A 15230-nucleotide genomic window follows, 5' to 3' on the forward strand; every position below is an offset into this window, starting at 1 on the left:
TGAGAGAGGTTACTAACCCTTTGCCTGGGTGTAGTTTATGGCTTAAACTTACTTCAGTTGAGCAAGCATGAATTCCAAGTTTGGTCTCAATTTGTCACCCAGGGGATAGTCAAGAATGTATTTCAGAAAAACCTAGAAACAGAAGTCACACAGATGATTACTTGGCTCCTGTCTGTCCCCAGGATTCCTGCTTCCTAACCTGCTTTGAGACACACTTCCCTAGAAGCTTGCCTTCTGAGTCAACTGTGCACTTCTCCTTTCTCCTCTGACCTCACTTACTCAGGTCCTGCCCCGCATGCCTGCTTAAGACTAAATGCTGGCCTACCACTGGCATGGTTGTTTTGGGCTCCAAAGCTTAGCTCACATGTAGGAAACACCTCTCTCCCATAGGGTATCGTGTGGTGGACTCAGTGTGGACTACAGTTTAACCCTGCATTTCCCCTTGAATGACAATGGGGGTAAAGTTAATACTGAGAATAGTAACTATTTCATTAATTAAATATCTTCTATATGCCAAGCACTGTGCTAAGTGTTTCTCAGTTAATGGTCATCACTCCACTGGAAGACAGGGGATATTAACCCCATTTTACAGACCAAGAGAACGATGCTGGCGCAGAGAGGTAAGTAACTCGCTCAGGTGACAATGCCAGAATTCCATGCCTAGTCCAAAGTCTCTGCTTTCAAGCCATCATACTAGTCAGCCTCGTCTATTAATAAACTGCAAGAACTGAGGCACATCATGAAACTTTAAGGCCTGTTTCTTCCCAGCCATAAAATTGGGATACCATTTCTTCGGAAGGTAACTACAAACAGAAGTCATGTATATAAAGTGCTGGACACACAGCTAGTGCTTAATAAGTGCTAGCTGGCCCTCACTCTTCCTAACAATACTCAAGGAGACTTTCTCTAGAGACATGCTCCTCCCTTTCCAACGTGGCTTCCTTGGGAGCCCACACCTTCCTTCAATCCCAAGTTCACATTTCCCATTCAGACCTTTCCACCTCCTGGGTGTGATGTGCACTCATATAATCATAGGTGAACAAATGTAAAAATACACATCTGCTCATGTCACTCTCCTCCCTTGATTTTAGGGATTGCTATCAGAATAAAGCCCCAAAATCTTTAACAAGACCATAAGGGCTCCCTTCTCCACCTTCATTTAGCTCCTCCAATAAGTGAGACCCTGATTGATCTCAAGTTTTATCCTTCTCAGGCATTGGCTACTCCCTTCCCCTAGAGAGCTAAGCCTTAATCTTCCTTACAGGCCAGTCCTCAGGAAAGCCCTCCCCAATTCTAACACTAAGGTGGTCCTCAACCATCATATGTGCTCCCATATTTTCTCAATTCTGAGTACGGTTTTTCACATTTTAATATATGTGAAATTAGAAAATGTCTTAAACTGATGGCATCTTACCACTATGTCATAGATTTTTTTTCTTTCTCTATCTAAATAATGGTGTGTCTTGTAAAAGATGAAATATGACAGCGCTTTCCGCCTCCGGGCACTTAGGATGTCTGTAATTTTAACTGTGGACTTTTTGCTTTGTGCTTGTCTCTTGTAAAAATTTCACTGATAGAGACTATAGAAATCTTTTTGACTGCTTTTCCAGCAGCACCTGGCACACAGTTATATGCACAATTAGTTGGTTACTGGACCCACAGATGGAAAACCTTTGGTGCAGGCTACTGTGCTGCAAAGGGGAAACAAATGTCTTCACCCATTTAAGACATCTCATGTGTGATGGGCTATACTCAAAATGCTCTTTGTTAACTGAAAATGCCCTGAGGACAAAGCAGAGTTGCTGCTTACACTGGGTAAGTAAATGGGTTCCTGAGTCTCAGAATAAAGCAACAGTGTGACATAAAATCATCTGCAGAATTCAGGCAGTGTTGATATGTCTCTTTCTAAAAACCAGAGAAGACAGGTCCCAGCCCTTCCTATGGGAATAAGGTCTCTCCACTAACCTGTCTGCACTGGACTCTGACAGGTTCACTTTGTGCAGAAATTGCCAACTTGGATACTTTCCGAATGACATCATCGATTTCCGGGACCAATAACTTTCTGGATAAAATGGCCTAAAATACAAAAGGAAAAGACATCTCATTTCCTGTTCTACTGCAGATGGGTGTAAGCCAGCCTGATGTTAAGGCAGTCATAGGCAGCTTCAAAAATAATGAAAGTAATCTCCGAAAGAAAAATAACATATCCTTAAAAATATTTAAGATCATTGAATTTTAGGTTTTATATATATTTTACAATAAAAAAGGGAAAAAAAACTTCAATGTCCAATACAATAACTACAAACATGAAATATTTTTTAACCTCTATTTATTTTCCTATATTTTTGTATAAGTCTCTGAAAGTGTTAATAGAGAGTTCATGTTCAGTTTAATAATCAGATATACTAGCTTATAATTAAAATCCACCAAAATCATAACAATGTTTATAAGTTAAGTTTGGGAATCTAAAGCTAGTCAAAACACTGTGTCCCACATTATTCTAAGTATCTACCCTGAGACTCATAAACATTCTGCTGACACCATACCTTCAGAAGACCAAATGCAGTGGCCTGCCTTGAAGAATCATAAATGTCTTCCTCAGCATATGCTAGTAGAACTTGAAGCTGCTTTTCGGTTATCTGGTAAGATTTCACTTTCTTGACAAGTATGGTCACACACTGCAAATTATAATAGTGAGGTTAATAGCCAGGACATCCTACAAATGAAGATCCATTGAAATGGTATGGACTTAATACAACATCAGTGTTTTGTTTTGTTTTGTTTGTTTTTTACACAGGATAACAACCTTCTGCCCTTAGCAAATTAATCTGGAAAAAATTTTGACTTAAGACCACAAAGGACAATGGGGACAACTATGACTCTGATGGTAATTCTCGTCCTGGCTATTTTATGCACAATTGAAAATGCCTCACCTTGAAACAATTTACTACCAGGTGGAAGTTCTGGCCCCTGGCAGCTCCCAGTTTTGCATAGTCCTTCAGCAACAGGAAAAGGTGTTTGGTCAGCTGTTCTGCTTTTGTTTCTATGGAAGGCAGAGGGAACCTCATGACCCAGATCAGGCATTGTAAAGCACCTGTGATCACCTGAAAAACAAAAATAAAACCAATCAACTTATGTAGTGACCAAACCCAATAACCCAACACCCGAACCCAAGGCTGTGTAGACTCTAAAAGTGATCAAGTTGAAAGAGTAAAATACTTTGCCCAACCCAGGCTGGAAGAACTGTACCAAAAGTGTAAGAGGATAGGGAGGTTTTCTAGTCTCTGTGATAGAACTTACTGCTTCTCCATAGCAAGGAAAGATATATTGCAAGCAAATAAGAAAAAGTGGTCACTGTATTCTTAACCTGTAGGAGTAAATGACTGGCTGGGTTGGCCAATTTTATCAACTTTGTTTTGTGTGTGGAAAATACATTATAAAGGACTTTTCTTTTTCTAGAATGGCACTGTAACCACTCTAAACATATGCATGTAAGACATTCTAAGTATTAAAAATATAAAGATAGAATCTCATCTCCCTATTTTTTTTTAATTTTTAAAATTTTATTAAGTAGGCTCCACACCCAATGTGGAACTTGAAACCAAGACCTGGAGATCAAGAGTTGCATGCTCTACCAATGGAAGACAGGTGCCCCATACCATTCCACTATTTAAGGAGCAGAGAGCTGGCTCTGAAATCAAGCAGAGGAATAATACACTGCGGAATTCCAAATAGCTAAGTGCTGTGCAAAAAATATGAAATACATATGCTGGGACCTTAGAGATTGCTGAGATCAGCTAGTTCACCTAGTTTAGCTCTACCTAACAGACTCATGCTGCTCTGGTGGCTGTAACGGTCTTGGGCTGAATCAGATGAAAACACAGAGGAAAGGCTTTAGGAGCCACAAAGGCCAGGGCTCATATCCCAGCTCTGCAGTTTCTTCCCTATTTGACTACAGAGATGTTACTTAACCTCCTGGCATCTTCACTGTAAGACAGGCAATCAGGAAATGGGAGTTGTGCAGGCTCTGGAGTCTGACAGGCTGAGGCTCATGTACCAGATCTGTCATCTGGGCCAAGTCACTTAGCCTAAAGCCTAGTTTTCACGTTGAAAAAACAGAAGCCTTCATAATATGTGCCTCGTGGGTCGTTACAAGGTTCACAGTTGGGGCGGGTAGCAGCATCAAGGATGATAAAAAGGATTAGTGCTGACAGGGGGACCCCACTACTCACCTTCATAACACTACCGTGAGGATTAAATGGAGTAACCAATGTACATTCCAGGGCTGGTAAAACTGTTAAAGACTATCCAAATATATTGGATTATTACAATGGGAAGCAATGTAATGCAGGGAACAGAAGCAGTTTATAATCTCTAAAAACTGAATCATCTTGTGAAGCACAAGCCTAGAAGTTCTGGAGATTTTGCACAACATAGCTCTTGTCAAAGAACAGAAGCTCACCTTCACATCCACGGAGACAAGGCAGTCTATGAGGAGAGAGACAAAAGGATCCAACATTTCCAGAACAGGTTCACTTGAAGACTTGATCTTGGAAGTCTTCAGACTCAGATGCAGAAGCTAAAAGATTCAAAACAATATTTTATGCCAGGAGACCAAATGGAGTTGGGTACAAGTGAAATGATTTGAAGAGACCCACGTAACATGTTAAGATGCTTCTGTATGAAGTGACAAAAATTTTGAAGGTATTGGGAAAGGACCTGGGAGACTGTCAGTAAATGAAGAAAGAGGGAGCTCACAGTGGAGCTGAGATGCCAAGTTCATTTACCAAGTGATTCCTCAGCATTTACTTAGGCACTGGCTCCGAAATATAGGACACAGCAGTGATCAAGATGAGCAGGGCCCCTGCTGATGGAACTCAGCCAGGAAGACAGACTAGCCAATTGTTAGCTGTAAAGGCAGTGAGCTTGGGGACCTGTGGAATCCAGGTGGAGGGAGGAGCAGGTGGTAAGGTCTCAGAGTGGGAGGAGATGGGGACCACAGAACTGAAAGGAAGCCAGTGTGGCAGGGATGGGTGTTGCAGTGGTATGACAGGAGGCTACGCCCTTACAGACCAGATGAAGGTCTGGGTTCTCAGGAAAAATGGGAGCCAGTGAAGGGTTTTAAAGGAAAGAAATAATCAAATTTGTGTTTTTAGAAGCTCACATCTTTTAAAAAAAAAAAAAATTAAAATAAATTTAGAGAAGTCCATGAGCAAAACAATAGTGAACCCATAAATGTTAGGTCAGAATCATTAATTCTGAGACAGGTGGAGCATCAAAGGAAGTATTAGAAAGAAGAAATGGTAAATGGATCGACGCACCTTTTTTTAAAAAAAAAATCCTATGATTTATTTATAGTAAGGCAATTAGAATGGAAATGAACGGGACTGGAAATTTAGCAGAGGATTAAAAGGCACTCCCCCGTGGGCAGCAAATTGCACCTTAGGGTTAATTCTTACCCGAAGCCCAGACTCAATAAATATGTGCATGTTGGTTTTCCTGCTCACAACAGCTTTCTGCCCACCTCGAGCTGGAGTTGGGGGCAGCAGAAGACAGCTCTGGGGTGGAAGGCGTGGGTCCGCTGTAGGGGCTGCTGGGTTTCTGTCAACCACAAAGGAAAGATAGGGAGAGGAATCCTGTAGCTGCGTTCCAACAAGTCCCCACTGCCCTGTCTGCTGACTGTAGCCCAGCACTAAGTAACGTGCTGTGCACTGTGGGCTTTTTCTCTCCTTTAACCATGAAACACAGAGATTATCAGGTTGTTCATCAAGGGCGTAGAACAACTCCAGAAAAAGATCATACTGATGAGCATGCATTTAAATTAAGATGAACAGTTAGGAGATACTTCCTTTGGTTTTTGAAAACATAAGCCAACCCAGAAGCAAAATCCAAAGGAGGGTATTTTAAAAACTTTTGAAGGTCTAAATATCTGTTTAATCAGAGCAAAAGGTGTATATTTAAAATCTATCCTAACTTTGATTCAATAAATAAAACAAAAAAGTCTCAAGATGAAATTTATCACTTAGAAGGACTTTAGCCCAAACACCACAAAGCAGCACCATCTTATAACTCAGATATGCAACTAAGGTGAATACTAAATTCATCCACTTACGAGTAAATAAGAACTGAATGGCTTATCAGAAGCAAGTACTTAAGGATAACTTTTTTTTCTTTCAAACTTACTTTTCTTTCTCTGTTAACAGGGGGAGATTTTCACTGACCAAACCATAACTGAGCAACAGGATGGATTCTGCTGTCATTTCTTGATTCACAATTAATCCTGCGATGATTCGGCGCAAGGTTTCATGAACCTTCCGGGCCAGTTTTAAACTTGTGGTATTTTGTAAGACCTAAAGGCAAACATAAAAATCAGGCTGAGGTGATACAGAACTGCATTTTCATTTGTTGTAATGGTAGTTTTTAAAACAGACATTTGCTTTTTAATATTTTTTCCTAATTAAAAAAGAAACATTCTTAATAAAAAATTTCGAACAGAGCATACAAAGTATTAATCTACATGTAACATCAATCCCAGAGACAACCACTGTCTACAGCCTGGGGATGTCTTGCACTCCCTCCTGTGCTCTCTGCTGGAGACACCGGAGGACCTAGGGCTGGAGATCTGATGTGACACTTGGAAGATGTCACTCTCCTCATGCATCACAGGCAAACACACACACATATATGACGACAGGATTCAGTCACTACTCCTCTGAAACCATGCTAATAAAGTGCTGAAATGGCCATGCCTCAGGGTTGGATATTAGTAATTGGGCCAAATCAGAGGAACTCAATGGGAATCTAGGACCATCAACCCCAAAAGAAACCTCAGCACTTTATTTGCTTCCCAAAGGACACAGTATTACTTACTTTCATTACCTTGGAGGGATTTGATAATATACACAGAAGATTCATATGCTCTGTTGACTCTTTTTCATCCTCAAAACATAGCTAACATTCTTAGGTTTAGTAAGATTAATGCATTCTAGGAACAATTATGGAGTTAATCTCACACCAAAACATTTGGAATTATGGCTAATTTATGTCATTAAATAGTGCTAGTTTTAGTACATAAAATTGTAATAAAAGGAATTAATAACATTTATTGAATGACCACCCCTGCATTAGGCAGAGAACATTATGAAGGTAAGTAAACTATAGTCCCCACCCAATAGGAGGCAGAATGAAAACAGTGCAGAGCTTTGGAACAGAAAGATCTACGACTAAATCCTTACCTTCCTACTTATCCACGAATCTTCTATCTTTCTGAACCTGTATTTTCTTATCTGTTAGTTAGATGGATATACTACTTATCACAGAGTGGTTGTGTGGATTAGAAGTGATAATGAAACACAGTGCTCAGAACATAATACATGTTCAACCAATGTCAAGAGGGAGAAGATCTGGCATTGACAGTAACCTGGGAGTAGCAATCTGACTCCACCAAAAGCTGTGTTCTAGCTGCTGACTTGACCCAGCTATAAAATTCACCTGGATTTCAATTTTTTTTTTTTGTTTGTTTCTGCATCACATGGTTTACATCCAGAACTCTGGTTCATGGTTTAGAATGCCCAACTAAGACAGCCAGCTAGTGGCTATGTGGTACAGGTGCCCTTAGCACCAGAAAAGATCCTGGTTGTCAAGTGCAGCATTAAGGTTTATCCTGCATGGCTCTTTTTAAGAACTCATGATAGTGTAACATGAAGATCACCTGCACTGCACTTAAGTCCTTACCTCTTTTAATGGAAGGATAAGTTTTGTAACCTGATCTTTCCCTACAAACTTGCCCAGGATTTCATAAGAATCATAACTCTTGCTTCTTCGTGCCTCCATGACTTTGGAGAGGATCTGCTTCACTTCCTTCTCTTCAGCGATGGCACCAAACAACTCATGGTTAAAAATCTTTGAGAGAAAAAAGCCAAATGGCAATTGTCTGCAATTAGCAAGGTATGTCAACAGAAGTAGTCTCTGATACATCCAGATCAGGGGAAAGAAGTTGACAGGACTGAAATCAGATGGTGGAGTTCTATTAGATTACACTTTTTCAAGGTATTTCAGGGACCAATTACTGAAAGACAACCAAATACAGAAACGCCTAAAGGTTTGTACTAAGGGGAAACAAAACAAGAATACTACACAGATTTACATATATAATCCTATAATATACAGACACTTTTTCTTTGATATTACCAAAGAGTAGCTTAATTTCTCTTTAAAAAACTCATATGATATTTGCAACTTAATTATCACAACTGATGTTTAATTTAAAATGTTTAAGTGTCTACATTTTTTTTATGAATGAACAAAGGCTGTGTGGCAAATTTAGTTTCTTCTTAATCCTACCTCCCCCCCCAAATGATCATATTATCCAATTTTAAAAGTTAACTGTTAATTGTTTTTCATTATTATAAGTAAAGCTTTATACTTTAATATAAACCCCAGACTAAATATATCTGTGATTCTTTACAACAGATTCTTGGAAGTTGAAATTTTGCTTATTTTAAAGCCCTTAACACACAACATCAACTTTCTTTCTAGAAAGGTTATACTAAAACTCATAACCTACTAGCAATAGCAGAATGCCCATCTCATGTCACTTGAATCAGCTTTTAAACCTCTGCTGATCTAAGAGATGAGACAGTACATTATTTTCATTTCTATAGGCTATAATTATTTCTAAGTTTGTGAACTGATTTTCTGTTCTTTGCCCACTTAGACAGTGAAACTCCCCTTTTCCAAATCTTACCTCAATCATTATATCTAAACAAGAGTCCAAATCCCCAACTTGTAGCTTGTTGGTGAGGCCTTGTAGCAACATGTACACAGTGAAAGTTAGCACATGGACCTAAAATGAAATGTACAGAAAGAGTATGAGTGTTTTTTTTTTTTTAAAGATTTTATTTATTCATTTGAGAGAGAGCGAGAGAAAGAAAGAGTGCGTATGAGTGGGGAGGCGGGGCAGAGGGAGAAGCAGACCCCCCGCCCCGCTGAGCAGGAATCCCGATGCAGGGCTTGGTCCCAGGACCCTGGGATCATGACCTGAGCCGAAGGAGATGCTTAACCAACTGAGCCACCCTGTGTCCCTAAAAAACAGGTTTTTACAATGCTGATTAGAAACTTGTGAATATTCTTGATTGCTATCTTGGTGGATCAACTTTACTGAAGATAGACCCAAATCACCATCACTTACTGCTCAAATTGCAAATACTTGAACTTCAATTCAACTTGAATGACCGTAAGGCACATAATGCAATTTACCTGATATCCACGGACAAGGGTAGTCTGTAATTCTTTTAAAATGTATTGTAGGTAACGCACACCCAGATCTTCTATTATTTTTGCTAGAGTGCTGCGTGCAATATCTCTGATTTCCTGTGCTCTGTTCTTGAGGAGGGCACATACTTTGAGCAAAACACTAGAAAATGAAAAATTGAAAAGCACTAATCAAAAAGCAAGCAAATAAAATTAGAAACATCCTTTTGTCTCTTATTCAGTACCCCAATTTCCCAATTAGGATTCTAAATCACAGCAAATTGTGACAGTACTTCTCTTTCTCACAAGAGTTTCAACAGTCAGAAAGAAAGAAACACTTTTTGAGTTTCACTGAACTTTCCTAATTTGTCACACAATATACCTTGGCAGATTAGCCTCCATAATTTCTTGAGGAAGGGACTGCATCAGTTTAACCATGGCAAAAGCTAAAGGAACTCGAACTACTTCCTCATCATTCACAACCTTAGATTTAATGAGCTTGTGTTCTTCTTCCCTTTTAGTCTGTAAGAAAAATTTAGGTTAAAGTAAAACAAAAATAAATGAATGGGGGACCTACAAACACTTGTGCAACCTTGCAGTTGAAAGATAAACTCTTTTGATACATCTTATGACCATTTCTAAGTTTATCATCTGAAAAAACTAAGTTATGCAATTTGAGAATAACCTTTTAAAATTATAAAAATAGTAGGAATAAGGTTTTTTTTACCCAAAGAAGCAACCAGAAAAAAATAAAGCCATATTTTCACTGACACAGATTAACACTGCTGTGAAATATATAAAAATCCTAAGAGATTTGTATCAATTGGGATTTTTCAAGAGTTTACATGACACTTGTTAGTATATAAGAAATACAGCACCTCAAATAAGTTAATCTACAAATATACAAAATGATCATGTCAATATTTTATACCAGGTGCTGGTAAACTTCTGTAGAGGGTCAGATAGTTAATATTTTTGGCTTTATGGTCTTGGTTGAAGCTATTCAACTTTGCTGTGGTAATGCAAAAGCAGAATTAGACAATATATAAAACAGTAAGTGAAACTGTGTTCCAATAAAACTTTATTTACAACAGGCTGCTGGACAGATCCAGCCAATGGACCACAGTTTGCCAATCCATGTTTTACAACTGAAGGAAAGGCTCTGACTTCATGAGAATCCACTGTTAACCAGGAAGAAGATGAATTTTGAACATTAGAGAAGTGCCCAAGATATTGATAAGGGAAACATACTCTAATTTTTAAAAATTTTCTTTTCTTTGGAAATGAGATTCATCTAATTATCTGCTTTGGAGATAGAGAGCATTTATCTACCACATGAAAATCATAATGAAGGAACACTGATGCTTAGCTGCAACAGGAGAGGAATCCAAACATGATGAGACAAATCAAGGGAGGTAAATTCTTAAAGGTTGAGGTAAAAGAAAATCCAAAAGCTGAAATCAGTTAATGGTTAGGAGCCTCAGTCTGACAGGACCCCACAAACATCCTGGTTCACAAAGACCTCCTGAACCCCAAGCAGAATGATTACCGTAGATACGAGGCATTTGTGGAGTCTGGGTAGGATATCCCCAGTTATCGTTCCTTGGATATTTTTAATTGTTTTCTCCAATTCTTCCTTATTCCGAGGAAGGAAAGAGATAGACTCCATGATACACTCAGGTTCTTTAGCTGATGTCCCTTCACGACTAGCTGGATCAGGGTTTTCTAATTCCTTGTTGTCGTCTGACAAAGTTTTACATTTGTTTTCCTTCTCTTCCTCATCCATTTGCTCTAATTCCATGGTTTCATGCTCTGGCAACTCAATCACTTCTATTGTGTCTGTGTTTAGTAAACAACAAAAGTCACCTTAAATCAAATAAGGGAACAACACAGTTGTGTTACATAGTCTTTCCCACCAATATCTAATAAAAACTATCTAGTTATCAGTATGGGTAGGTAGGCAGGGTAAGTGATGAGGAAACAGCACTAAATGAAAGGGTTATGGTTTTTTGCTTTCTTACAGTTTGGAGCCTAGTGAGGAACAGAGACAGGTAAATCGACAATTATGAGTGTAAGACAGCAAGTACAGGGTTCTTTGGGAACACACCAGGAGACTAGGCCGGAAGGAGAGTCTTAACCAAAAGAAAGCTTCCAGGGACGCCTGGGTGGCTCAGTGGTTGAGCCTTTGGCTCAGGGCATGATCCCAGGGTCCAAAATCGAGTCCCGCCGTCAGTCTCCCTGCAGGGAGCCTGCTTCTCCCTCTGCCTATGTCTCTAACTCTCTGTGTCTCTCATGAATAAATAAGTAAAATTAAAAAAAAAAAAAACCTTCCAAAGTACTGTGGGTGGAGGTTTCCAAAAACAAAAACCTATATTTATGAGCATGAAAAACATAATGACAACCAACAATTCTCATGCAGAAATGTCCCTTACTATATAGGGTTCAGTTTACTAAAGAAAATTAGGCAGTGCAGTACGATGGGGCAAGTCTAGGCTTGGCTCTAACAATCCATGTGACCACAGTCAATTAACCTAAGCCGAGTAGGCTTTGGCTTCTTTATCAGTAAGATGGAGATGGCACCTACCTTGCAAGGCTATTGTGAGGATTAATTGAGATAAAGTTTATAATGCACCCAAAATATGTTTGACAATGCACTGACTTTCAAAAATGGTAGCTTTTAGTCTTTATTTTGTTTACTGGCCATGTAGCTTTAGGAAAGTTACTTTACATTTTTGAACTGTAACTAACAACTAAGGTTCTTATAAGATTCTTATGAGAACAAATGAGATAATATCTATAAAAGGCCCAGGTCATAGTAGGTACTCAATAAATGTTTCAAACTTCAATCATATCTAAGAAGAAAGAGTTAAGCAAATTAAGTATTTTAATTTTTAATGTTTCTGTTTATGCAAAATTGCAAAATGCAGATCCCACTGCCTAAAGATAAACCATTGAGGGGCTTTAGTAAATTAATGGTTTAAAACACAAAATAGTTCCTATAAATTCACCCCAGTCTTTGTTATTAATTAGCGTGGCTCTATAGTAATTTTACTGTGAACCAAAGAATTAGAAAATTTTGAATAGGAAGGAATGCTGGGAGTAGTGCAAACTGAAGGCCAGAATATTTCAATGTCTTTAGCAAAAACAATTAATCTATTCACCCATTTAAGTGTTCATTTTTTTCTTTTAACAGGTTAAGGAAATTTCTAATTATTCCTTATTTGATATCATGGATACTGAATTTAATCAAATGTTTCCCTTTTGTCTCTTCAGATGACCACATTTTTGAATGCGTTCAATTCCACTAACCAGTTATAACAACTTCGTGAGTTTGTGGAGGCTTCCTCTATCAATCATCTCAAATAGCAGGCATAACATTGAAATTATCCATTCCTTAAATATTTATAGAATTTGCCTATAAAACTGTGAACCTGGTATGTTCATCAGGAGAAGTCTTTTAATTATAGAGTCAATTTCTTTAGTGGTTAGAGAAAGATACACCCAGATTTTCTATTTCCTCTAAAGCCAACTTTTATATTTTATTTTTCTAAGAATTTGTATGTCTAACTCAAGTTTTCAAATTTGTAAGTACTGGGACACCTGGGTGGCTCAGCAGTTGGGCACCTGCCTTCGGCCCAGGGCGCAATCCTGGGGTCCCAGAATCGAGTCCCACATCTGGCTCCCTGCATGGAGCCTGCTTCTCTCTCTCCCTGTGTCTCTGCCTCTCTCTCTCTGTCTCTCATGAATACATAAATAAAATCTTAAAAAAAAAAAAATTTAAGTACAAAGATCATAACACTATTTTACCTTTCATTTAATTGTGACCTTTTAAAATTTCTAATGTTGTTTATTGTGCCTTCTATTTTCACTGACCAATCTTGACAGAGCTTTGCCAACTTATAATCTTTCAAATATCTATTTTTAGATCTGATGATCCTTTCTTATTGTATCTACTTTATATTTCATTAACTGTTGCTGCAATTTTTAATTCTTTTAAATTTTGCATTCATTGCTTAATGTGCTTTCCATACATGCAGGTGTAAAACTGGATTTCTACATAAGTAATCTACAGCTCAGATTTTTTGGACCAGCCTTTTCTACTGCTAAATAAGTTTTTACACAAATTTTCAAACCCTCTGCTTTAACTTTCCCCTGACTCATTCACTGGTCACTGCTTATAGGAGCAGAAAAAGATGGTAACCTCAATTCTGTCATCTTTAATTCATTATCATCAATTATCCAAAAATAGAATGGAAATTTAGTTTAAGAAAGTTTTAAAAACTTACTTTCCTCATTCTGAGTTTTTCTCATATGTTCTTCAAGAGTTCTGTGGTCAAAGTGGAATGCTTCTAACACAATTACTAGCAAACTGTTAAAAAAAAAGGTACAAAGAAATGTTTGATTCACAATATCATTTGACGATTACAAGGAAACATTTAAAGACTTAAAGACATTAAAATTATTTTTATCAGCTTTAGTTATTTTTGACTTTAACAAACATTAGCATAACTTCATTAATAGAAGGTAAAAGTAAACTGAGATTAAAGAGACTGCTTCAGGAAATAATCCAAAATTGATTATTTTCTTTTTCTTTTTTAAAGACTTTATTTTTTTATTTGATAGAGAAAGCAGGCACACACAAGCAGGGGGGAAGCAGGCAGAGGGAAAGGAGAGCCTGCCAAGCAGAGAGCCTGATGCAGGGCTTGATCCCAGGACTCTAGGATCATGATCTTTGCCAAAGGCAGACGCTTAACTGATGGAGCCACTCAGGTGCCCCCAAAGTTGACATTTTAAAAATAAAACAAAAATAAGAAGTTTGACCATACATACCTGACACCCAACTTTTGATTGATCTGTCCTGTCTGTAAAACATGAATGAAATGTTTCAAGTAATATACATATGCTGACCAAGAGAGATGTCTGCAAATAGCTCCAATAACTTCTGTGGCAGCAATGGTTATATTTTCATGCTGTAAAACAAATCCAGAGCATCAATACAAAATAAACATTTGCTAACAAAATATAGGGCTAATTTCATACAGTTAAAAGCTTAGACAGTAGGTGATCAGCAATTATAGCAGAGTGCCCTAACTATACTCCATTTCCCCTCCTAGCTGTAGGAAAAGATGCTGTCAATTAAAGGAGTGACACTGTACTTTAATATGCTTAAGCCTACAGGCTGTGTATGAAATTAAATTCATGTGTAAAAAGTTGACAAATGCTAAAGTTAACTTTAATGCATAGCTCAGCATTCAAGAGTACACTGCCTTGGAGACAGCTCTTTCATACCATCATAGAGAATAGGGACTGGATTTATCCTCATACCTTAAACCAGAAAAGTAGACAAAAATATATGAAACAGCAGTTTTCAGATTTTGGACATCAAGCAGTACAGTTCAGTGTTCCCTGAGAGAAAGGCAAATGAAGTGTGTCTTATAATTGCCCTAATTCACTGTGTGAAAAGAACTGTCAGGTTCTTTTCATAGGAGGAGAAACACACAAAGGGCTCAGTGGTCTCCCTGATGTATGGAGGCAGAGTTGAGGATGTGGCCAAGTAGTGTCCAAAGGGCAGAGCATCAGAGAGGAGAGAGCTACACAGAGAGGAAAGCTGCACAGGCATACCAAGAAGCAGCAAAATACCTCTCACAAGAAGAAAAACCAACTAGTTGAAACAGATCCCCAAATGACACAGATGACAGACCTATAGTAGACAAAGGCAGTAAGACAAATGATGAAATTACATTCTATAAGATCAAGAAGGGAGAGGAAAGCAAGAACATATTAAGTAGAGAGAGATAAAAAAAAAAAAAAGGCCCAAACTTAATGTCTAGAAATGAAAAAGACAGTTCTGGGAGGGAAGACACACTGGATGGGATTAAAAACAAATTAGAATCTGCAGAAGAGGGATCCCTGGGTGGTGCAGCGGTTTAGCCCCTGCCTTTGGCCCAGGGCGCGATCCTGGAGACCTGGGATTGAAT

General features: G+C 38.4%; 1 protein-coding gene and 1 long non-coding RNA gene across 2 annotated transcripts in view; one reads left to right on the forward strand and one right to left on the reverse strand.

Annotated features, from left to right (window-relative positions):
• UTP20 (UTP20 small subunit processome component) overlaps nucleotides 1–15230 on the reverse strand; it is a 96841-nt gene that overhangs the window by 13042 nt on the left and 68569 nt on the right. Inside the window, exons 39-52 of the mRNA XM_055336275.1 lie at nucleotides 14083–14222; nucleotides 13539–13621; nucleotides 10802–11091; nucleotides 9635–9774; nucleotides 9259–9415; nucleotides 8747–8845; nucleotides 7735–7902; nucleotides 6184–6350; nucleotides 5460–5601; nucleotides 4463–4579; nucleotides 2934–3104; nucleotides 2547–2678; nucleotides 1966–2076; nucleotides 53–132 (exon numbers count right to left, since the gene is read on the reverse strand). Of these exons, the coding sequence (XP_055192250.1) occupies nucleotides 53–132; nucleotides 1966–2076; nucleotides 2547–2678; nucleotides 2934–3104; nucleotides 4463–4579; nucleotides 5460–5601; nucleotides 6184–6350; nucleotides 7735–7902; nucleotides 8747–8845; nucleotides 9259–9415; nucleotides 9635–9774; nucleotides 10802–11091; nucleotides 13539–13621; nucleotides 14083–14222 (1997 nt within the window). The remainder of the gene's footprint in view (nucleotides 1–52; nucleotides 133–1965; nucleotides 2077–2546; nucleotides 2679–2933; nucleotides 3105–4462; nucleotides 4580–5459; nucleotides 5602–6183; nucleotides 6351–7734; nucleotides 7903–8746; nucleotides 8846–9258; nucleotides 9416–9634; nucleotides 9775–10801; nucleotides 11092–13538; nucleotides 13622–14082; nucleotides 14223–15230) is intronic.
• LOC129516817 (uncharacterized) lies at nucleotides 139–6317 on the forward strand. The gene is made up of 3 exons (XR_008665874.1): nucleotides 139–1815; nucleotides 2798–2887; nucleotides 6204–6317. It is a non-coding gene; the product is annotated as an uncharacterized LOC129516817 (long non-coding RNA).

Source organism: Nyctereutes procyonoides, unplaced genomic scaffold (genome assembly GCF_905146905.1).
Source record: "Nyctereutes procyonoides isolate TBG_1078 unplaced genomic scaffold, NYPRO_anot_genome, whole genome shotgun sequence".
In the NCBI taxonomy this organism is placed as follows: domain Eukaryota; kingdom Metazoa; phylum Chordata; class Mammalia; order Carnivora; family Canidae; genus Nyctereutes; species Nyctereutes procyonoides.